Source organism: Trichechus manatus, unplaced genomic scaffold, assembly GCF_000243295.1.
Source record: "Trichechus manatus latirostris isolate Lorelei unplaced genomic scaffold, TriManLat1.0 scaffold00031, whole genome shotgun sequence".
Lineage (NCBI taxonomy): Eukaryota > Metazoa > Chordata > Mammalia > Sirenia > Trichechidae > Trichechus > Trichechus manatus.
Window position 1 is genome coordinate 12,372,550 of NW_004443967.1, and position 25,066 is coordinate 12,397,615.

At 46.2% G+C, this 25,066-nt stretch overlaps 1 protein-coding gene across 1 annotated transcript in view; it reads left to right on the forward strand.

The window, feature by feature from the left end:
* Positions 1-25,066, forward strand: part of BTBD16 (BTB domain containing 16) — a 66,389-nt gene that overhangs the window by 37,118 nt on the left and 4,205 nt on the right. Inside the window, exons 9-12 of the mRNA XM_004374913.2 lie at positions 4,717-4,836; positions 20,574-20,665; positions 22,127-22,209; positions 23,820-23,897. Of these exons, the coding sequence (XP_004374970.1) occupies positions 4,717-4,836; positions 20,574-20,665; positions 22,127-22,209; positions 23,820-23,897 (373 nt within the window). The remainder of the gene's footprint in view (positions 1-4,716; positions 4,837-20,573; positions 20,666-22,126; positions 22,210-23,819; positions 23,898-25,066) is intronic.

A 25,066-nucleotide genomic window follows, 5' to 3' on the forward strand; every position in this document is an offset into this window, starting at 1 on the left:
CTCATGTATCTACTTGAGCTAAGAAGCACACTCTTCACGAGTATCATTTTATGTCCCATAGTCCAGTCTAATCTTTGTCTGAAGAGTTGGCCTCGGGAATGGTTTCAGTGCTGGGCTAACAGAGAGTCTGGGGGCCATGTCTTCCGGGGGCCCTCCAGTCTCAGTCAAACCATTAAGTCTGGTCTTTTTACTAGAATATGAGTTCTGCACCCCACTTTTCTCCTGCTCCATCAGGGACTCTCTGTTGTGTTCCCTGTCAGGCCACAGCAGTGTTTCCAAGGCAGGAAGCCAGTTGTCACTAGCTTCCGGAACACCATTGGGCATCTGTCTCACACATAATAATTCCTAAAGCTAATGCTTCTCTGGCTAATGACAATAATAACGACGTTGTTGTTGATGTTGGTGGTTACCATCGAGGCAATTCTGACTCATGGCGACCTCATGTGTGCAGAGTAGAACTGCTCCATAGGTTTTCAAGGATGTGTCCTTTCAGAAGCAGATCACCAGGGCTTACTTCCAAGGCACCTCTAGGTGAGTTTGAACCACCACCAACCGTTCAGATAGTGTAGTCCAGCGCTTAACCGTTTGCCAGTTAACACTCTGAGTGAGTTATCCAGTCTAATTCCTACAGCAACCCAATGAGGTGGGTATTGTCACCTGCATTTTTCACTTGTGGAATGACAATTATGGGAAACGAAGGGACTCACCATGGTCCCCTCATGCAGCGTGAGAGCAGGATTTGAACCCAATTCTGAGTGGCCTCAAAGCCACCGATGTGCTCCACCTGTCTTTCTTGATGTCCTTATCGACGGTTAGGAGCAATAAGGCTATTGAAATTTTTTACTAAGAAAATACAAAGGTAGGGAAACCAAAAAGCCAAACCCGTGACTGTCAAGCCGATTCTGAGCCATAGTGACAAAGCGAGGAGGATAATGCAAAACACTATTGTACCCACCTCCCTAAATAAACAAATGGTAACATTTTGTCATAAATGCTTTGAATTTAAGAATTAAATAAAATATTACCGATAAAGTAGAAGTTGCCTATGGCCCCTCCCCACCCTCCTACCACCCTTCCTCCTTCCCTAAAGACAACCAACACCTGTTATGAACTTGTGCGGATCCAATCCATGTGATTACACTCTTACTATGCATATGTGTATCCATCAATAATGAGTAATGTTGTTTTGGAAGTTTACACTTTAAACAGATGTTCCCATGGTGATGGTGATTTTTGCAACTCGTTTGATTCACCCAACGTCATGCTTCATGTTCTCTCCATGTCGATACTTACGTATCTAGTTAGCACTTTTATTTCACTCATACAGGGCTCCACTGAGTGAACACCCAGCCATTTCTTCATTCCCCTCCCAGCGGCCTCCTTTGGTTTCCTTCTGCTTCATTTCTGGCTGTGACAAACAATGCTGCAGTGGTCATCTTTGTTCTGATCTTCTTGCTCACGTGGACATGGCTTTCTCGATGGTTACATTCAAAAGAGCGTTTTGTTATTTAAATACAATTTTCTCCAAAAAAAAAAGATGGAGCACAAATAATATTTTGCTGAAAGCATTTTTTTCCTCCTGAAGAACGAACGCCAGTTCAATCCCAATGGCAGCCAATGAGCACAGTGAACGCAACAGGACAGCCCAGTTGTTGGTGTCCATGGGAAGGAGGTGTGGGATTTCTGTCAGTTCTGTCTTGGGTGAGGCCATCAGCGCTCTTAGGCAAATGAAAATGTGTTTAAGTTTCCTCAGTGTGGTTATTTGCTGCAGGAACTAATACTTTGGGGTGCTGATACTTGGCCTCAGGATAGAGAGTCTTGCTTTAACAATTGTCGTTCATAGTAAGGACAAAATCAGAATTCTGATTCACAGAGCTCCCAATTGCTCTCCCAGGTTGCTGCAACCGAACCCTCATAGGTACAATCTCCAAGAACCTTCTGTGCTGGAGGACTCTGAGTATGGAGTCTGCACTAGAAGTCACATAGCATCTGTCCCCACCTCATCAATGGTTGAGGTTTGACCAAGTTCTCTGTGGGACGTCACACCAAGGGGCCCTGTGTGGAGTCTCCTCCTGCCTTACCGTGATTGTCCAGACAGTGCAGAGGTTGGTTCTGCCTGGCTGGGGTCACCATGCATCTGTGGGTGACCTCAAAACCAAATAAGAGGAAAGAGACAGTCTAATCTGTCCAAAAATAGCGTGAGAGGTGGGTGGTAACATTTCCCTTGCCCTTTAGAGTCACTGTTTAGCTTGGGTTCCACCCACCAAGACCACTTAAAGTGGTGAAGGAAGAGGCTGCAGTGGGCGCAGTAAAATTATGACATATTTTAAAGGCAGGTGTCCTCTCCATGGGCCGCTACAGACTTAAGTACAGTGGCGTCATTGGGGGGGTTGGGAGGGTGGACCACATTACGTGACACTGTCGGAGGGGTGACACCAAAATGACTGTACAAAATTTTTTTGCCATGTTTCAGCAGAAATTTATAAAAATATCCCTGTAGTTACTTATAACAACAAAAACATTTTTCATAAACCCAACTTACATGTATCAATATACCTACAAGGCCAAAAGTCTGTGCTAATTTACTTTTGGAACTTCTAATGCCCTCCGGTCAGAGCTGTCATTATTACCCAATTACAATGACGCTTCAAATGATGTGGTTTTGTCTGCACGCGCTGCAAGCACACACTGTTGTTTTTGTTGCTACCAGTTTTTATGGTCACAGATTTTGTCAAATTTTCTGGTGTTTTAGCTATAATGTTATGGATTTCATTAGTATTTGTGAACCTATATCAATAACTTTTTTGAGAATGAAGTAGTAATTAAAGGAAAAGAAGGAATGATCTACGGGAATTACGATTTATAAGTAACATCAGCCCAAAAAAACATTACTAAGGATTTTGAATGGTCTGGTATGGTACGAGGTCCATGGGGGGGTGACACCATGAGTTCCCATGCTGGGTGACACCAACTCTAGTGATGCCACTCCTCAATGGGTTTAAGAAATGGTAAAATGACCTCTCAGATAATCAAGTTTTCAGAGGCCGTTAGAGAAGTTGTTTGTGAAGCATGCTTAGGTCCTGGGGGGCAGCAGCCAGTCTTTCCCCTCACTGGTGGTGAGAGGCTTATATTGCTGCAGGCAGAGCGTGGGCTCTGAGGCCAGGACCGGCCCTGCCATGCATTCTCTGAGCTCGTTTCTATGTGCCAGGCACTGTGCTGGGCGCTTTGTATGTGTGTGGTCAGCACAGTAATGGCTTCCAAAGATGCTCACGTCTGTCCCAACCCCTGGAACGTGTGAATATGTTAGGGTACACGGAAGGTAGTAGATGAAAGTAAGTTTGCTAACCAGCTGGCCTTAAAATAGAGAGAGAAAAGCCCAATGCAATCACAAGGGCCCTTTAAATGTGGAAGAGGGAGGCAGAAGGGTGCAACCAGAGAGTGATGTGAAGATACTGCACTGCTGGTTTGAAGATGGAGGAGGGGCCGCGGCTGAGGAATGTGGGTGGCTTCTAGAAGCTGGAAAAAGCAAGGAAATGGATTTTCCTCTAGAGCGTCCAGAAGAAATGCTGCCCTGCCCGCACCTTGATTTTGGTCCAGTGAGACTCATTCGGACTTCTAACTTCTAGATCTGTAAGACAATAAACTTGGACTGTTTTAAGCTACTTGGTTTGTGCTAATTTGTCAGAGCAGCCGTAGAAAAGTCAGATGCTGTGTCATCTCAGCTAGTCTTCACTCTACCCTCTGAGCGGCTCGTATTTTAACCAAAAAAATAAAACGTTGTTGAGTCAACTCCACCTCCAACCCCATGGTGTGTCAGAGTAGAACTGTGCTCCATAGGGTTTTCAGTTGCTGATTTTTTCGGAAGTAGACTACCAGGCTTTTCTTCCAAGGTGCCCCTGGGTAGACTTGAACCTCCAACCTTTCTTTTAGAAGTGAGCGTGTTAACTGTGCACCACCCAGGGACTCCATCGTTATTTTACAGATGAGCAAATTGCAACTAAAGGGCCATGAAGCAATTTATAGGAGGTTCGCCAGACCGTTTGGGGTGGAACTGAGATTCTAACCTGGCCCATGCCCAATGCCGATTCCAGAGCCATGTGACCTTGGAGAAGTTACTCACGTTTGAGGCCCTCAATAGGTTTGGACCAGGATGAGGCAAGTGAGGCACTCAGCCTGGGCACAAAATTTAAACAAAACTCAGCCATCAAGATAAATGATACCTTTATGCAATGTTTTTAAAAATCAAAATTAATGCAAGGAACCCACAGTGAACAAAGTATCAGCATTTTATATAAAGGTAGCATCTTTAAGAATAAGGAATAGATCCCAATTCTGCAGGGCTGTTTTGTGGGATTCAATAAAGGAAGGTATGGAAAACGCCTTGGAAACACGGGACTTGTTAAGCGCTCATTGAACGAGGGCCATTGTTTTTGCCGGCAGCATGGTATGGCACGGTGTGGCTGCGACAGTGGGACACACAGGCTCCTGTGGGGCATGAGACTTCCAGGGCTCAAATCCCAGCTCTGCTGTCATTACAGCCCACGTGACTTTGAGCAGGCCATTTAACTCCTCTGTGTCTGAGGCTGCCGAGAGGCTCTGGGATGATGTCGCCTCATTCCTAAACTTGCTTCTAACTTTTAATTTTCCTATCAATGAATGGTTTAAGCATTTGCTATTCCTAACAATTTTCTCTCTCTCTTTTTTTTTCTGGCACAGCTTGTTTACCTTTAGTGAGTTTCATCTTCTGAAAACAATGCTTTTTTGGGTCTACTTGCAACTAAACCACAAAATTCAGACAATTCCCATCTATGAGACCGTGCTGGCATTTTTTAACAGGTAACGTAACTTAGTGTTGATGGGTGAAATGGACACGCGTTGCTTTTTTTTTGCTCATACTGTGATGGGGGTGGGGTGGGTGGAGGAGAAGAACTCTGGTGACTTAATGATTAAGCGCTTGGCTGCTAACCAGAAGGTCGGTCGTTCGAACCCACCAGCCGCTCCGAGGGAGAAAAGACCTGGCGATCTTCTCCCGTAAATATTACAGCCTGGGAAACCCTATGGGGCAGTTCTACTATGAGTCGGAATTGACTCGACAGCACACCACAGCAAGAACAATAATGGGAGGGAGCACCCATGATATAATTTTCCATAGCATCATCCAGAGTAGAGGGAACGCAGTTTTCTTTATGGGGCCTAAGATTACAGGATGACTTTGAACAACTGGATTACCTGGAAAAGTAAATAACATGTGGGTGTTGTAATGTGCTTCTGAGAACTTGTTCTGGGCGCAGTAATAAGCTTGCTGCAAAGGGTGCTCTTTTTATCCAGGAAAATTACTGCTCTGCACTGACCTCAAAAGACTTCGTATTTAAAAGGTACTTGAAGCAGACCAGACCATTCCCATTTGTAGTTTACTAGATAGAATATGAAATTCCAGGTTTTCTGGGCAAATAAAAAAGCATTTGAATGTACCAAGGTTTCATAGGATTAATCCAGTTTCTTATACTCTCTAAACATATAAATTCCAAAAGTTACATATCTCAGCATTTAACTGAAAAATAACAATGCCACCCTTGAAACACGCTGACTAAGTGCAGTAACCCTGAGAAGCACTTTTGGTACATTTTCTCATTTAATCTGCATACCACTAAGAGGCTGCTTTCATTGTTCCCATTTTACAGATGAGGAAACTGAGGAAGAGATGAAATATCTTATTAGAGATCACACAAGTAGTAAGGGATGGGGTCTGATTTGAACCCTGATCTGCCAAAGCCCAAGACGCATTACTGCCCGTTCCTAGAATGACAGGACTCCTCTCTTGGGCCCACTCCAGTTGGTTTGGTCATGGCTCCCTGGGCACTGTGTCAAGAAAGATCCTGAGGTTGCCTCTAGGTTAGTGTTGTCATTATTGTCAGTGTGATCATTAAGGTTGTGTGTTGGCGTGGCTGGGCCATGATTCTCAGTGGTTTGGCAGTTACGATGTAGTTTGGCAGTCATGTAGTGATGTGACCACCTCCATGATGAGATTTGAGACAATGTAATCACTTCTATGATAGCCTCTGCTGTGAGTAGCCCATCCGTTGAAAGGGAGTTTCCTTGGGTGTGTGGCCTGCATCCAATATAAGCGGACATTCTGGCAAGGCTTGTGGGCTTTTGCACGCACTGGATCCTGCAGCTGGCTCCTGTTTACCTGACCTCCAGTTCTTGGGACTTGAGCTAGCAGCTTACCTGCTGATCCTGGGATTGTTTTGGGATTGTCTTGGGATTGTCTTGCCTGCCAATCTTGGGATTTGTTGGTCTTCGCAGCCTGTGAGCAAGAGCCCTGCTGTCTGACCTGCCCATCTTGGGTTCACCAGCCCCTGTGGCTACGTGAATAAGGAGAAGCCTCTGTCTTAACCCATGGACTTGGGATGTGCCAGCCTCTACAACCACATAAGCCATTTCCTTGATATAAATCTCTCTCTATATATATATATGGGGCGGTGGGGGTGGGCATGGTAGTCCGTGGGCTCCATTTTCTGTCTCCTTGGGCTCTATTACCACCACCTGAACTGGTGACTTTGAAACCCAGGGCATCCCAGCCCACCAGGGAGCCACTCTAGAAAGGAAACGACTGGCCCCGTTACCTTTGCTGTCAGTATTGTTTCTTTTTTTAAATTGTGGCAAAAATATACATAACAAAACGTTTGCCAATTCGACAATTTTTACATGGATAATTCAGTGACATTGATTACATTCTTCATGTTATGCAACCATTATCCTTTTCCAAGTTACTCCACCACTATTAACAAAAACTCAGTGCCCGCCAAGCAATAACACCCCCCGCCACCCTGATGTCGTTGTGTGCCTTGAGTTGGTTCCGACTCATAGCGACCCTGTAGGGCGGAGTAGAACTGCCCCATAGGGTTTCCTAGGCTGAAATCTTTAAGGGAGAAGATTCCCAGGTCTTTTCACCCACCGAGCAGCTGGTGGGTTTGAACCACTGACCTTTCAGTTAGTAGCCAAGTACTTAACCATTGTGCCACCAGGGCTCCTTCCACCCCTGGTAACCACCAATAAGCTTTGGTTTCTATATATTTGCCCATTGCATATAAGTGAGATCATACAGTATTTGTCCTTTCGTGACTGACTTATTTCACTCAGCATACTGTTTTCAAGCTTCATCCGTGTTGTGGCATGCGTCTGGACTTCGTTTCTTTTTATGGCTGAGTGGTATTTCATTGTATATATAGACCACGTTTTGTTTATCCAACCATTCGTTGAAGGACCTTGGGTTGTTTCCACCTTTAGGCTATTGTAAACAGTGCTGCAGTGAACACTGGCCTACAGCTGTCGGGTTTGTTTTTGCACCCCTCATCAGCAGGAACGGGGGCTCCCAAGCATGAGAGGGTTCAGAGAAGTCGGTAATGCCATTTCTTTTGCACATGTGAGTTTAGCAGATTAAACACATCTTCTATATATTATCAATCAGCGGCTTGATCTCTGTTTAAGCTAAGTTTCATTTGCTCTGTTTTGAAGCATTTAACTTGTTTCTGAAACAGCTGTGCACCCTGTTAACGAAAGAGCCCCTTTTTTTTTCTGTCTTGTTATTTGGGGAAGGCAGTATTCAGTGCCGGAATTCTATATACTTTGCTTGGTTTCTATATAATTTGCTGGGAACCCAAATGTTTTAAATCCCCCTTCCCTTTTACTAGCCCACAAGATATGTTTTCCAATGAGTCATGCATACCAAGAGAAACTGCCCTTTGGCTCCTGACTCGCGCTGTCTTGCTGGAAACAGCTCAGCCCAAGAGATGGGAAATGAGCTAGGATGTGGTCTTAATGTGAGAGAAACAAGTAGGAATGAGAGAGTTAAGGTATGAAGTCCCTGCATTGGAACTGGGGTTCAGTGGCCTTCCCTAGCACCCCAGAGCTCCTTCCGGAGAGCGGAGGGAACATGGGCAGCTCTGGCCATCATAGGTTTGCCATTCCTCTTGAATCTACCTGGATCCCTAAGCCTCACCCCTCCACACGACAGTTCCCCAAACTACCTGATCCTGCACAATTTTTCTTGCTAGAAACCCTTTGCTTGTTTCCAAATCATCTCACTGCCCCACTCTTAAGTAATACCTTCTAGTGGAGGTGCCCTTGACTGCCTGCGTGCCTGTCCTGTGTCCTTTCCCTCCCTCACTCCCTCTGCCCTCCGCTTGCCCGCCACCCCCTCCAGCAAACTTTGTGTTGGACTGGAAGAAAAGGCGAGAAAGCAAGGGGAAGCTCTTTCTCCTGCAATCACGAGGCCAGCTCTCCCTGCGGCCTCCCAGCTGTGAGGACCACGTGGACCATGTTTAGGATTGTGGATGCTTCTCCTCCTGTCCCAGCCCACTCCACAGCCCCACAATGGTGAGATTGCGCCCCTGTCAATGGCCCTCCACTCCCAAACACACATCTCCTGCCTCGCTGGCCTCCTTAACCTCGTGGATCAGTGTCCGCTGCCTGTGCTCACTCTGCCCCAGCCTGCAGTGCCCCCTCTTCCAGCCTGTCCTGGGCAGGGGCTCCTACAAGAGCCTGTCTGAGCAGTCCCTTCTCAGAGATGGTCTCCCTGACTAATGTCCCCACTCTGAATTTGTCCTTACCCTATGCGCCTTAACTCAGGGCAAGTCACAGCCAACCAGAGGAAACCTGCCTGTCTAAAGGATGGTGCTACAGTCCACCAGGGGCTCAGAGAACCACCCAGGACAATGTAAGGCCACCAAAGCCAGTCACACTCTCCTGGGCTGAGCAGAAGGAACACATCCCAAGGAATTCTTGTCCTGACAGGAGCTAGGCTACACCCTGCTCTGTGCAGGGCCCCAGATGTGTGCCTCTTTATCAAACCAGGACTATTTCACACGGTTCTCCTAAAGGGTTCACTTTGGTCAATGTATTTGGCTGTAGGGAATGACTTGACTTTTGCTTTAGAGCAATTTCTTGGCAGAGCTTGTTGACCTACCTTTCAAATGGCTTCAAAGCAGGTCTCTCTTTTTTTAAAAGAATGCCCATTTCGCCATGCCCACTAGATGTGCTGTCTGCAGTGGGTGGTCAGAGGGAACCTGGAGTCCTCTTGGCCGAGCTGTCCCGGGAACCCTTGCCTTGGACGGTCATTATGAGAGAAGCATCCTTACAATGGCCATAAGCTGCCCTCTTCTTGTGGGGTAGAGAACTGGCCTGCTTGCTACAAGTTTGGCCTGATAGATAAATGCACATAGTCTTATAACAGGCCTGATAGATAAATGCACGTAGTCTTATAACACATTTTTAGGAACCTCCTGAGTCACGTGAAGTCCCTGGATAGTGCAAACAGTTAAGCGCTTGGCTGCTAACCGAAAGGTTGGAGCTTCAAGTCTATTCAGAGGTGCCTTGGAAGAAAGGCCTGGTGATCTACTTTGGAAAACTTGGCCATTGAGAACCCTGTGGAGCACAGTTCTACTCTGACACACACAAGGTCTCCATGAGTCAGAAATGACGGCACCTGCTTTGGTTTTTGGTTTTGACTCACGTATATGTGTGGCCTTATGTGTAAGTATCATAGCAGATACATCAAAAGCAGCTCACAGGAAGGGTTTATGATCCTTTGTCTTACCACTAACGTGCCTGGAACTTCGCAGTATCAAACGATGAGAGTCCATCAGACATTTTTACGGTAGTTCGGTTCCCCTCAAAGAAGTAGATCTTAGGGTACTGATGCAAAATTCAGAGAACACCACGCCCGCAGCAACTTGAAGTAATGGGGATGGCAGATGGTGAGCAAGAAGGTCTCGGTCCATCGGTGGTGTTCACCCTGAACATGGGCATGGGCAGTGGGGGCACCATGCTCCCTGTTTGCTGCTCCTTCCCTAAAGCTGACCAGCAGCCATGCAGGGCCTCGGGGCTGCTGGCTTAGGGGGCTGGTGGCTAAAGGCTTGGGCTGTGGGAAGGATAGCTTGCTCCCGCTGTGGGAGGAGGGAGCCTGGGGGAAGTCACAGTCAGCCCGGCCAGAACTGGGTCACCTGCGGGGTTGAGCTACAAAGCTCAGTGAAGCCAAAGGACACAGCTAATCAAGGCAGTTTCAGTGACCACTGTCAGGGATGTGTCCAGAGCAGTTAAAGAGGGAGCAGAGGGACAGACCCACTGGGAGGCAGTGAAATGAGCTTGGGAGTGAGAAAGGAGGAAGCTGAGTATTTGGCCCAATTTGTAAAGTCTCATATATGGATGATATGATTTTAATGGCAGAGTGATTTATAAGCTTTCTCCCAGGGTGGGGGAGCAGTGGTCAAAGTGAACATTTGAGGCCATCGGATTATGAGGACCTGCAAAAGGTGAACAAGCTTTCATAATATCGAGGCAGTTGTGTGCGGCCGTGGCCAGCCTAGCATTGGAGGAGGAGGATTTAGGGCATTAACTGAGTAAAATGAATCCGTCCCCCTTGGCTCACCTGTCATGGCAGCGTCCATAAGACTTGTGAGGAGACTTATTTGTACCCATCACTCCTCCAGTGCCTACCGTACCTGCACGTCCGTGGGCCCAAGCTTTCTCTGCTCTCCCGTTTGCTTTCACGCGTTGATTTTTTCCAATCTTCCATTCAATCGACAAATATTGACTGAGCGTGCACTGTGTGCCAGGGACATGAATGGAAATCTCTCGGAGCAGTTTCTCTGTCTAGCCAGATGTTGAGCGACCTCTTTGAGCTTCTTTTCATTGCTGTCTACGTACATCAGTGTAGAGAGGGAGCGCGCGCACGCACACACACACACACACACACACACACACCTCTTCACACCCCACGGCCTGTTTTCCAGGCAGTGGTTATTTTAGAAAAACAAATTGGCAGTCCGGAATTAAATTTGGCATCATCTTGTAGGAAAAGCAAAAAAAAAAAAACGTAAACAAAGCTGTTGCCTTTATCCATGAAAGAAGGGTCATCATTTTATTTCAGCCTAGGAAGTTCAGGAAATCTGGAAAACTCATCCCTCGGAGATGAGCAGTCACATTTTAAACTTCTAAAAAGTACATTTTTTTAATACACATATATTTAAAAAGTAATATACATAGATTTTTTTTTTTTACTGTGCTTTAGGTGAAACTTTCCCGAGCCAACTAGTTTCTCATTCAACAATTGATACACAAACTTTTGCGACGTTGGTTGCAATCCTCGCGATGGGTCAACACTCTCCCCTTCCACACCCCAATTCCCCGTTTCCATCCGTCCATAATGGTAAAAGTACATTTTTAGATCTATGTGTGTATGTAAATTGCACGCATCTTAAGTGAACAATGAATTTCCCCACAGTGGACACACGGGGTAACCAGCCTCCAGCCCAAGAAACAGCATCCCCAGCCCTCGAGTCCCTTGCCTCAGTCACTGTCTCCTCCGCTCAAAGTAGACAGCACCCTGGAGTTTACTATCGTTTCGTGTTGCCTCTGCTTGAACTCTATGTCCGTGGAATCCTAGAGTATACACTTTGTAACGACTAGCTTCTTTCACTTAACAGTATGTCTGGAAAAGTCATCCGTGTGGTTGGACGTAGCGTTAATTTGTACATTATCATAGAGTGTTCCCTTATACGATCATACCACACTGTCTTTGTTCATTCTGACGTTGGTCGTTTGGGTTGTTGCAGGTTTTGTCAGTCAGGAATAGTCCTTCTATGTACAATTTTGTGCATTTTTTTTGGTATTCATCATTATACATTTCTATTGGGTATAAACTTAGGAGTAGAGTTACTGTGCCGTAAACAAACAAACCCATTGCTGTCACGTCAATTCTGACCCATAGTGACCCTATGGGACAGAGTAGAATTGCTCCATAGAGTTTCCAAGGAGCGCCTGATGGATTCGAACTGCTGACCTTTTGGTTAGCAGCCGTAGCACTTAACCACTGCGCCAGCAGGGTTTCCTACCATGTCATAGGCTATGAATAAGTTCAGCTTTAGTTTTCCTTGCCTTCAAGTCAATTCCGACTCATGGCGACCCCATGTGTGTCAGAGTAGAACTGTGCTCCATAGGGTTTTCAGTGGCTGATTTTTCAGAAGTAGATCGCCAGGCCTTCCTTCCAAGGTGCCCCTGGGTGGACTTCATTTAACAGCGCAGGAACTCTTTGCACTACCCAGGGCCTCCTCAACTTCAGGAAATACTGCCAAACAGTTTTCCAAAGTGGTTATGCTAATGTCCTCTCTGACCAGCAGTGTACGAGACTTAGTTTTTCTGTATCCATGCCGACCCTGGGTATTTTCAATCTTTTACTTTTCTGATGGGTGTACAGTGGTACTAATTTGCCTTTGTTCTTTTAAGTTACAGTTTCTTCCTAATGAGGTTGATCTCTTCACGTGTTTATTAACCCTTTAATGATCTTCTTTAATGAGGTGCCTGTTCAAGTCCTTTGACTATTTTTTCCTTTTGGGTGGTCAGGTCTTTTTCTTAATAATTTGTAATTCCTCTTTTCTATATTCTGGTGCAAGTCCTTATCAGATATATGAATGGCAAATATCTTCTTCTGTAACTGGCCTTCTCACTCAATTTTTTTTTAGCTTACTTTAGATGGCTTACAGAGCAAATTAGTTTCTCATTAAACAATTAATACACATTGTTCTGTGACATTAGTTGCCAGCCCCACGTGTGAGCACCCTCCCCTTCTCGACCTTGGGTTCCCCATTACCAGCGTTCCTGTCCCCTCCTGCCCTCTCGTCCCTGTCCCTGGGCTGGTGTGCCCATTTAGTCTCGTTTTGTTTCATGGGCCTGTCCAAACTTTGGCTGAAGGGTGAACCTCAGGAGTGACTTCAGTACTGAGGCAAAAGGGTGTCCTGGGGCCATACTCTCAGGGTTTCTCCAGTCTCTGTCAGATCAGTAAGTCTGGTCTTTTTTGTGAGTTAGAATTTTGTTCTACATTTTTCTCCAGCTCTGTCCAGGACCCTCTGTTGTGATTCCTGTCAGGGCAGTCAGTGGTGGTAGCCGGGCACCATCTAGTTGTGCTGGGCTCAGTCTGGTGGAGGCCGTGGTTCTTCTGGTCCATTAGTCCTTCTGACTAATCTTTTCTTTGTGTCTTTGGTTTTCTGCATTCTCCCTTGCTCCAGACAGGGTGAGATTAGCAAAGTATCTTAGATGGTCGCTCACAAGCTTTTAAGACCCCAGACGCTACTCAACTCTTAATGGTATTTTTGATGATCAGAAGTTTTTAATTTTAAGGCAGCCCAATTTATCAAGCTTTTCTTTTATTGCGAGGGCTATTTAAGAAATCTTTGCCTACACCAACAAACTGACAGACAGGTAGTGGTTCCAGATTATAGAGAAAAAGTATTCAATCTTTTGCCGTTAAATAAGATTTTAACTGTAGGTTTTTTTTTGTAGATGCCCTTTATCAGGTTGGAGCCTGGTGGTGCAGTGGTTAAGAGCTCAGCTGCTAACCAAAAGGCTGGCAGTTTGAATCCACCAGCTGTTCCTTGGAAACCCTATGGGGCAGTTCTACTCTGTCCTGTAGGGTCGCTAGGAGTTGAAATCCACTCAACCGCAATAGGTTTGGGTTGTTTTGTTTTTTTTTAAATCAGGTTGAGGAAGTTCCTTTTGTTCCTAGTTTGAAGAGAGTTTTTACCAGAAATAAATGTTGTATTTTGTCAAATGTTTAACTTGCTCTTCTTTTTCTAGTTTCACAAGGTGGAAGCTTAGGTTACCGTTGATTTAAGACCTTTTTTCTTTCGTATTACAAGTGTTTATAAATTTCTCTCTAAGCATTGATTTAGCTGCATCCCACAAATTTGACGTGTTATACATTTAATTTTGTTCCGTTCAAAATATTTTCTAATTTCCCTTTTGCGTTCTGCTTTGACCCATGGATTGTTGGAACTATGGTCTTTATTTTCCAAATATTTGAGATTTTTCCAGCTATCTTTCTGTTACTGACTTCTTGTTCAATTCCATTATTGTCAGGGAAAATACTTGGTATGATTTTAATTTTTTTAAATTATTGACACTTGTTTTATGGCCCAGAATATAGTCAGTCTTAGTAAATGTTTGTTATCTTTTCAATGTCTGTAGAATTTGTTGGACTGTCCTTTTTTTCATATCAGATATTGTTAATTTGTGCATTTCTGTTTTCTTTACCTTAATCAGCCCTGCTAGGGATTTATTTTATTAGTCTTTTTAAAGAACTACTTTTTGGCTTTGTTGATTTTTTTTTTCAATTGAAGGATTTTTTTTCTATTTTATTATTTGTTTCTCTTTATTATTTCCTTCTACTTTGAGTATTATTTGCTGTTGTCTTTCTAACTTCTTGAGATGGATACTAGATAATTGACATTGTGCCCTTCTTCTTTTCTAGTTTATAGCTATAAATTTCCTGTAGCTGCATTCACATGTTTTGATACGATATGCGTGTGTCCGGGTCTCAGGACATGGGCTACAGGACAACAAAACATGCTCAGTTCATGTCAGTTCTTCAATGTCTCATTTCATAAAACTATAGCATGTTGATGCTGGAAGGTCCCTTAGAGATCAACTAGTCTAACTCTTTTATTTTGCAGATGAGTAAACTGAGGCCCAGGGAAGCTAAGGGGCTTGCTGCTGCTTTAGCCAATTGGGTGGTGGAGTTGGGGTTGAGCTTGGTCTCATAGGTCTTCTGACATATCATTTTACTTTGAGATCTCAGGGGTGAGGCTAAATCATTAACAGACCTGTCATTCTTCTTTTTAACTGATCTTTTCATCACTAAAAGTGTCCCTCTTAGGCACTGTGAGTGTGGATTCCAGCAATGGGCTTATCACCTCACCTTAAGACAGTCACTGAAAGCAGCCACTGAAGCCAATTCCGGCACCCTCCCAACTTCTAGATTTCCCTGACCTCTGCAGCTGCATCTCCTCCTCCTGTGCCCTTTCCTCCTGACCCAAGGAGCTGGCCGGGGACTCCTCTAGGAAGCCTTCCCTGATCTCACCTACACATGTGTTAGATTCCTTCTCCAAGATTCTTTTTGCAGAGAAGATACAGCATATACAGGCTGCGTGAATGTGCACTCCCCTGATAAGCCTTCACTTCCGCCCCCACCTCATCCCACACGCACACCAAGCCGAGGGGAACCACCAGGGAAACCCCAGAGGAGAGTGGCCCAGCCACTCCCTGCCCCCATGACGCCCTGACCCTGCTGATATCTCCAGTGAAATGCTCTGTGGTGGCCCGTCCCCAGAGTGGGCAGAACCCATGCGTCTCTGTGATTAATGGCATTTGCCGATGTAGCCACAGAGTCATCACGAAACTGGATACCCCTGGCATGACAACTCTGATCTCTTTACCAGAGCATTGATTTTTAAATGTCCCATGAGTCATGGACATTAGGGCCGTTAAATTGTTCCCTTTCAGAATTGCTCCACCAAGCCCTATGTGGGGAAGTTGATATAAACTTCAGACAACAGACTCTTATAACCTGCCTTTTGCGTTTCTTACCCTTCTGTTTCTTCTCTTGCTCTGACCGCATTGCCCTTGCTCCCCTTTAACCTGGCTTCCCAGAGCCTGAATGTCCCTTGGTTTCTAGGTCCCTGCATAAAGAGCCCTGGTGGCGCGCTGGTCGAACACATGGCTGTAACCAAAAGGTTGACAGGAGAAAGATGTGGCAGTGTGCTTCTGTAAAGATTTGTAGCCTTGGAAACCCTATAGGGCAGTTCTACTCTGTCCCATAGGGCTGCTATGCGTCAGAACTGACTTGACTGCAGTGGGTTTGGTTTTTTGGTTTAAAAGGATACACTGGTGGGAGTTGGGGCTAGAGAATTGGCAGCACCAAATCATTTATCCAATTCATTTGTTCAACATTTTGCGAGCTAAGTGCACTTTACGAGGTGCTGAGGATACAAGAGTAAACAAAGCAGACACAAATCCCCATCTTCGGAGAGGTTACAGTCCAGGGGCAGAGACATTAAATAAATAGTCTGGTAGAAGATGACAAACCTGGGTCTGAATTCCAGTTCTGCCATGCACGGCTGTATGACTTTGGGCAAGTAACCCAACTGTTCTGTGCCATCTCTAGAAAGGAGATACCAATGCCCACTCAGGACTGACATACGGGTTCCCGCTAATGCCAGGAAAAGCCTCAGTACAGCACTTGGCAGGAGGCACTGAATGACAGGGGCACTGGATGAGTGACGGTGGCCGTGGTAGGAATTGTTGTTGGTGTTAGGAGGCAAGAGGAACACTGGGTCTTTGAGAAGGTGCCCAGGTCTGCTACACTGAGTTATATTTTGAAAAAAGCACTGTTCTCTTCTCCCTGTGAGTTATTGCCCACAAAGTGTGCTTGGTTTTTTTTTTTTTTTTTTTGAGGATACCTGGCTTTAAAAAAAAAATTGTGGTTAAATCTAAAATTTGATTAAGATGTCATTTGAAGTGTACAATTTAGTGGTATTAATTATAGTTATGATGTTGTGCCACTATCATCACTATTCATTTCTAAAACTTTTTCATCACCCCCAGCAGAGACTCTTCATACCCATTAAACAGAGGCTCCCCTCTCCCGACCTCCACCCCCATCCAGCCCCTGGTAACCTCTGATCTACTTTTTGTCTCTAAGCATTTGCCTCTTCCAGGTATTTCATAGAAGCGATATCATAGAATGTTTGTCTTTTTGAGTCTGGCTTATTTCATTTAGCATAATATTTTTAAGGTTCAGCCACGTCATGACATGTATCAGAACTTTATTTCTCGTCATGACTGAATAATGTTCATAAAGTGTGTTTTCTAAGGCTAAAACTTCAGGTGCTGGGGCTGATGAGCCATGGGTCTAAGACTCAGCGGGGAAGGTAAATGGCTCCAGCAGATGACGGGATGGAGAAAGTGAGAAGGTTGTGGCTGCAAGCATCTTGAGTCACAAGCCTGTTCCAGTTAGAGGAGACTCAGGCAGTCTGCAGGGGATCTGTCCGCAGGGCCTGTGAGCAGGACCCGGAGCCAAACTAGGGTGTGCCTTCCAGTGTCAAGAAACTGTGAACTGCCTTCCCCGAAGGGTCATGCCTCAAGGTTTTCTTTCTTTCTTTCTTTTTTTAAATAATATTTTTTCATGTTTTTGGTGAAGGTTTACACAGCAGTTTCGGCTCCCATTCAATAATTTCTACACAAGTTGTTCAGTGACATTGGTTACATTCTTCACAATGGGTGAACATTCTCATTATTTCTGTTCTGGTTGTTCCATTTCCATTAATCTAGTTTCCCTGCCCCCTTACATTCTCATCTTTGTTTTAAAGTAATTGTTGTCCATTTGGTCTCATATAGGTGATTTTTTTAAAGAAACACAGTATTTACAGGTGATATTCATTATTTTTGTGAGCCAGTTTGTTATTTAGCTACAAGGTGACCTCATGGGTTGGTTTCGGTTCAAGGTTTGAAAAGTGTCTCAGGGCAATAGTCTCGGGGAGTCTCCAGTCTCAACAAGTCCAATAGGTCTATTTGTTGTTGTTGTTGTTTGTTTGTTTTTAGGAATTTGAGGTTCTGTTCCACATTTTTCTCCCATTCTATCAGGGTCCATCTATTGTGGGCCTGATTAGAATGGTCAGTAGTGGTAGCTGGGCACCATCTAGTTCTTCTGGTATCAGTGTAAATGAGGCTATGGTTCATGTAGACTATTTTCCTGTAGACTAGTTTCTTCTTTGAGTCTTTGGTTTCTTCCTTTCTCTTTTGCCCTGGAGGAGTAGAGACTAATAGCCCCAAGGGTTTCTTGATAAGCTTTGAGAGGCAGGGACCTGAAATTTGTCCGAGAGAAGTAAGTGTTCGACCAAAACAAGAGGTTTTTGCACAGACAGAGCTCAGCACCAGGAGAAACTGTCACGCCATCCATGATTCTCTCAACATAGCCTTGCAAATAAGTCCCTAGACTTAGCAGCTTCCTCCTGTTTTATATGACATTAGGCGAATGTGCTCATCGTTGGGCAAAAAAGCAGCAGATGCGTCTGCACCCAGACAGTTGAGAGGCACTCAGGTAAGGTGGAAAATACCCTGGGCTGGACTCGGAGGCTTGTTCAGAATCCTGGAGCTCTCCACTACAATTGAACTCACCAAGCTCTAGGGGCAGGGATACACTGACTGACTGGAGGAGGTTGGACCAAAACCAAACCTATTGCTGTTGAGTCGATTCCAACTCATAGTGACCCGATAGGACAGAGTAGAACTGCCCCATACAGTTTCCAAGGCTATAAATTTTTACAGAAGCAGACTGCCACATCTTTCTCCTGCAGAGCGGCTGGTGGATTTGAACCGCTGACTATTCAGTTAGCAGCTAAGTGCTTAACCACTGCACCACCAGAGCTCCTTGGGGTTGGACCACATCCCTCCAATCCTTTGAGCTTTTGGGAAATTGGCAGCTGAGGCCACCATTTTCTTCCTTCAAGGGGGCCCAAGTGTCAGGGGATAATGAATACGTCCAAGAACAATTCCATGCTGGAGTCCAGGTCTCTCTCCCTGGACTGAAGAACGACAGTGGTAATAAGAACTGTGGTAACGGCAGTTAGCAGGCATCAAGATCCCACTGTTCTGTGTGCCAAGTACTTCCCAAGCACTGTTACCTTTCCTCCTCCCAGCTACCCAGAGGGGCAACTGTGGCTATTGCCCCCACTGGACAGAGAAGGAGATTGAGGCTCGGAGAGGTGTAGTCACAAGACTGGAACCAGGTCTGACTGACTCCAAGGCCCAAGCTTGGGAAGCACAGTTGGACGACCAGCTGCCCCATACATGTCCCCTCCGGGACAACCATGATGGTGACCGTCAATACCACTTCCCTGTGGCCCACTGGGGTAGTAAAGTTCAATCACCTGTCTCAGCAAAGCTCTTCCTGAATCCCCTGGGAGAGGAGGGTCTGTCTGGAGAGGTGCTAGCTGGTGGTCTTTGGGTCTGAGAGCCTCTCAAAGGGAAAAATCTGAGCCTTGGCTCTTTCCTGCTACCCCGGCAGGTTTTCAGCCTCTCACTCCACACGAAGAAACACAGTCAGGGCCTGTGGCTTCTGGGCTGCAGGGGAAATGCTTTCCTCCAGGCGTGTCCCCTCCCTCAGGGCCTGACCCGGTTGTGTTTGATCCACCACTCCAGAGCACGTTCACTCCTGGCTGTGGGGGCCCTTACCAGGAGCGCTGGCTGCTTCCCAGAGCACTCACTAGGCTAGGGGATTTCCTCAGCTTGGCCCCTTCTGCCACCGCGCAGCCAGGACTGGTGAGAGAGAGAAAGAAAAGGAGGTGGCCCCCAGGCTCGGCTGTGGAAGAAAACCCCTAGACCGGGCTGTGGAAGGAGGCCCGTGGCTGTGAAGACGTCTTTGTCCAGCTCAGATCTGTGTTCTCAGAGCACCGCAGGGCCACAGTCCCCCAGCTCCACTTGCCTGGGGCAATGGAGGGTTGGTTCCAGGGTCCGCAGCCCCACACCCCTGAAGGTGTCAACCGTACTTTATTGATGTCTGTTCTGTCCACCCCTGGATGCTAATCAATAATAATATAATTGAGTCAGAGCATGTTCGTCTTTGTGCCCTTCCCACACCCTCCCCCAACTCCTCGGCACCACCAGACCTGTCTTCTGGGACCACTGAGACAGGGAGGAGTGGCTAGGGTCCCGGAAATTCCCAGATCTTGTGAAGACAAAGTGGCTCCAGGCAGGTCGGCGGGCTCAGAGCCAGTTCTGGTCCTGCCCAGTGTGGCAGGCCGTGACTTGGACATCACTTCTGAGTTATGGAAAAATAATCTAAAAGGGACCCTGGCTGGGCTTCCACAGGCTCTGCCTCGAAGGAGTGACTTTGCATTTCCAAAGGGACTTGGGAGAATGATCCCCCCGTTGTTATCATTTGTGAGAAGTGACCCTTCTATGAGGCAAGTTGTTTCAAAACAAGGGTGGTGAGTGTGTGTCTGCGTGTGCGTGTTTTCTGGGGGGCGTGGGGGATCTTCTCCACCCAGCCCTCCCCTCCAGCAAAACCAGCTGCTAAAGTTAGTTACCCACTCATCCGAGCTTATTCTTCTTTTAATCCCAACAGCAAGCACTTTTGAAGTGCCTGCTTTGCTCAGAAATCCTGGGTTCAAGTCCTGGTTGAACCTTTGTGTCTCCATCTGAAAAATGGAGCTGATGATATGTGCCCCACAGGAAGTTCACGAGACTCAAGAGAGATCATGTATGTTGAAATCCTCTGTAAAGTAACATGTGTTCCCATCAGTCATTTAGTAGGTATTTGCCTGGCACCTACTGTGTGCACAGAAGGGATTAACCATTTGTCTTATTATAATTTCCACGGTCAGACTCCACAAAGGTAGGTATCTAAGCCACGCCCTGCTTCCCTACCTCCGGCTGGTGAAGCCAGTAGTCTCCCTGGCTTTCACTTACTTACTTACCAGTTGCCATTGAGTTTATTCCAACTCACGGTGACCCCATATGTGTCAGAGTAGAACTATGTTGCCCTGGGTTTCCAATGGCTGGATTTTTCAGACGTAGATGGCTAGGCCTTTCTTCCAAGATACCTCTGGGTGGACTCAAACCCTCAACCTTTCAGTTAGCAGCCAAGTATGGTAACCATTTACACCACCCAGGGATGCCTTGGCTAGTTCCAGAAAGGAGTTTTCTGAAGACCTTTCCTTCTTCTCTGTGCCTCTGCTAAGCTTTCCCAGGAAGTGTGCCTTTTTGGATCGGGACACAGGACAGTGCTTAATGCCGCTGTTCACCTGCCTGCGTCTGCATGGCATCACCAGAGGTAAGTCCCAGCCAGGGCGAGTGTGTCCACGGGGAAGCCATCTGGGACCTCCCCCACCCCGCAGCTACTCCCGGGGGAGCCCCACCAGATGTTTCCAAAGGGAGTGAGCACTAAGCCGAGATGGGTGCTGTCACTTGCAGCTGTGAGACTTGGGGAAAGTCACATAGCCTCTCAGTCTCGGTTTCCTTGTCTATAAAATGGGAACAATTAGGGCTTCCGTGAAATAAGACGATGGATGGAAGGGGCTGATGCGGTGAGAAGCAGAACAGAGTTGCCAATGGTTGTTTGATTGCCATCTAGCAGCTTGCCCGCCTAGTGGTTTGGGAGACAACTCGGGGTCTGTGCTGCAGACACAGGCTGTGTTCCCTCAACCTCATGCTCTGGGCACTGGGAAGGCAACTGTGACCTGGAAAGAGGAGGGAATATTGGGGGAGTGTGTTTGGGGCAGCCCAGGAGACCACCAGTGAGATCTTTGTGTTTACTAGATATTCAAGACCTTCTTTAAAACCATTTTGGCTTTCCAAACACAACGAATAGGTCTGGAACCCAGGGATGGTCAATGGAGCCAGGTAGTTTTTTCCAAGTTGCTTCTAGACATTCTGAATCTCCAGTCTCACACCTCCGTTTCCAGGCAGGACTTACACCCAGGAAGTCGTGGGCGCTTTGGAGGAAAGTGCTCTGTCATGTTCCGCTAGGGTTCCAGGCACCTTAGCAATTCTCCTGGCTTGGGGGCTTCCTGGAGGAAACTGTGGGAAGAAAAATAAAAGCAAAAGCAATTCTTTTTTGTCACATTAAAAAAAAAAAAAATTGAAAACTGGACCAATGCACACCTCCTTTTTTCTTAGTAACAATTTTCCCCCCATAAAATTGGTAGAACTTAACTGTCTTTGTGGAGCGTGGTCGATGAGTCAAAGCTGACCTTTAAGGGCTATCAAGACTTCTCCTTGAACAATAGTTCACTTGCACCCTCCAGGGGTCACTGGGTGGTGGTGGTATCTTCTTGTAGGACTATTGGGAATATGTTTCTTTCAAAATGCAATATTATACTTAAAAATACTAATATGTAGCATAGACAATTCGCAGTTTGGAGTGAATTCATTCATTCATTGCATGGGAAATTTATGTGTACATTTTTTAAATTATGGTGAAATACATTTAACAAAACATTTGCCATTTTAGCCATTTTTACACATTAATTACGTTATTGTATTGTGCAACCATCACCCCCATCTGTTTCCAAATCGTGTGTATACATTTTTTTAAAGAGAATAGTTTGGGGTACAAAAGCAATTGACTCTGAACACAACCACCGTGTTTCTGTGGTGTTTTCTTTTTGTTTTATCAAACTGGGACTTTTCCTTTCAACCTGCATCTCCTCACTTCCTCCTTTCTCTAAATGTGATTTTTGAGGTTCTATTATGAGTAAAACCTTCAAAGCATTCTCTCTGTGTGTCTTCCAAGGCAAGGATCTGGAGGAGATAAGGCACATTAACTTCTTCCCAGAGGCCTGGCTGATGCGCATCACAGCCAACCACTATCACGCAGTGAGTTGCCTGCACAGAGAGGACACCACTCTCCAAATGTATTGGCTTTCTGAGTTGGCTTTCTTTGGCTGTGTCTTTCATTTGAAACCTCTGGGACCTCGAGGTCAGGACATATCCAGATCCTCCTTTGGGGGACGTGGGGACGACCAGGCAGGGGAGGAGGGAGGAGGCCCCGCCTTGGAATCCAGTTGCTTAGGGCATCTGCCAAGTTGATCTGGGAGAATGTCTATCACACCGCCCTTGAGAACCCTAACAAACACAGATGTGACATCTGCTTTTAAATTTAAACTTTACATTTTAAAAACTCAGAGGAATTGAAGAAAGGGGAAACAAACACCCTCAGACCCATCACCTAAAGACAACCACTGCTAACATCTTGCTGTATTTATTGCCTTCCTTTTTTTTTAACGCACTTGTTTAAGGCACTTCCTAACAGCGTTTTTAATGACTACAAACTATTCCACCAAGAGGATGTCCCATAACCCGTGCTACCGTGTCGTTTCCTTTACTGTAGAAAATTTAGGGTATTTCTAATTGCTAACCATTGTAGATGGCAGGATGGTGAGCCTGTTTGCACATAATGGTTTATTTTATTTTACTACATTTAGAATCATTTTCTGTAGTGGATTCTCAAGAGTAGAAATACTGGCACAAAAGGGAATGTGCATTTTTATTTTTAATACATAGTAACAAATTGGGGACCCATTCGCTCTTCCTCCAGCAATTAATGCAAGTGGCTCACTTTGTACATCCGCACCAATGTAGAGCATTTTCATTTCAAATCACTTTTGTTCGTTGAGAAGTGAACAAAGGTGTCTCCTTTTTTGATATGCATCTCTTTGATTCCTAGTAAAGATGGGTGTTTTTCCATGCGGCATCTCCCTCTTTGGGAATTGTCTGTGAAAACTGCCATACTTGTGTGTTTCCAATCTTGCGTGCTTAGAGATGAAGTAGGGCAGTGTTTGTGTTGCGGAAATTTATGAGTCACCAGTCAAAATTCAGTTCAGCTCAACAAACACCTATTGTTATGTGCCGATCACAGTGCCCAGAGCTGCTGCAGAGCAGATTATGGCTCCGGGGACCGGGGCTTCTCTGCGGAATGACAAGGGCCAGAGCAGAGGAGGGGTGACCAAGAGAGGACAGTCTCTGGCCCGGACACCTCAGGGATACGACCGCCTCCCTCTCTGTGCTCTTCCACCCTGCCCTGCCCAACTCTTTGCTTTGCCCCTCACTGCCATGTCATCTTCCCACAATCCTCTGGCTCCCTCCCCTTCCCACGCCGCGTTATGGAAACTGCCATGTGCCACCTGTACTGGCTCTTGACTTTGACGGCAGTCACTCTCACTTTATTTCCCCAGTGACGCTGCTTGAGGGCACGGTTTTTGCATCTTTGCATCCCCTGAAAGCACTCAGCACACTACCTGGCACACAGCTGGCTTTCAGTAAATACATGTGGCCAGGTGAGTGGCTGAATGTAGAATCCATTGAGAGAACCGCCTCCAGAGCACGGTAGGGTGGTGGAGCAATGGGCCAATGACAACATGAAGATATGATGGTGCGTGTTTCCAGGGAACCAGGCTGCTGGTAAGCTGTGTGCCTTTCTCTTTCAGCTTGAGAGCGGGGGCGACATGGCCCACCTGAAAGATCTCACCACCCAGGCTGTGCGATTCGGGCTGCTCTTTACCCAGGTACTGAGAACTGGACCCAGACAAGGGGAAGAACTGTCCCCTCCTATGCTGGTTAAGGACCTTTGTATGGTGGGCGATCACATCTTACCTCCAGGAGGAAGGTCAGGGGAGACGAGGCAACCTTAGGTGTCTCCTCTGCATGCTCACCAGCTCCTGGAAATCGAATTCGCAAGATGGGGCCTGGGACAGGGCGTTCAGCAATCTGATGTGCCCATTCCAAATTTCCCCACTAGGATGACTGCAGTTCAGGAGGTCCCCAAGACCACCCTTGGGTTCAGAGTCTTCACTAAAAGGACTCTCAGAACTCAGCAAAACTGTTACAATTAATGGTTACAGTTTATTGCAGTGAAAGGACACAGATTAAAATCAGCAAAAGGAAGAGGTGCACAGGGCAGGGTCCAGGAAAGACCAGGCGCGAGCTTCCAGTTGTCCTCTCCCAGTGGAGTTATGCGGGCAGCGCTTACTTCTCCCAGCAGCCGTGTGTGGCAGCACTCAATCAGTATAGCCAACCAGGGAAGCTTGCCCGAGCCCCAGTGTCCGGGGTTTGTATTAGAGGGTGGTCACGTGGACATGGCTGACCACCTGCTTGGCTGATCTTAGTCTCCAGCCCCTCCAGAGATCAGGCTGCTACTGTGTGGCCCAAGACCCCACCCATTAATTACATTGTTAGCATAGACTATCTGAGGTGGCTTAAGATGCCCAGGTAAACAAAGACACTTTTATCAGGCAGGACATTCCAAGGGCTTAGAGGTTACCTACAAAACCTTCCTTTGGGTAAGGTTAATCCTTTAGTACACAGTGACCAACTGTCCTGATTTTCGCTAAACTGAGGGGTTTCTCTGGGATGTGGAAATTTCAGTTCTAAAACTAGGAAAGGCTTGGGCAAACTGGGATGAGTTGGTCACCCTATGTCCCACACACGGCAACAGCTGCCATCTGGCTCAACAAGAGGCTCCACTATGAGTCTGTGTTTAAGGTTGCAGGGATGAACCTATTCTGGGTGACTATTTTGGATGGCACTGTCATGGTTTGAATTATGTCCCCCCAAAAAATGTGTGTATCAATTTGCCTGGGCCATGATTCCCAGAATTGTGTGGTTGGCCTCCATTTTGTGATTGTAATTTTATGTTAAAGAGGATTAGGGTGGGATTGTAACACCACCTTTACCC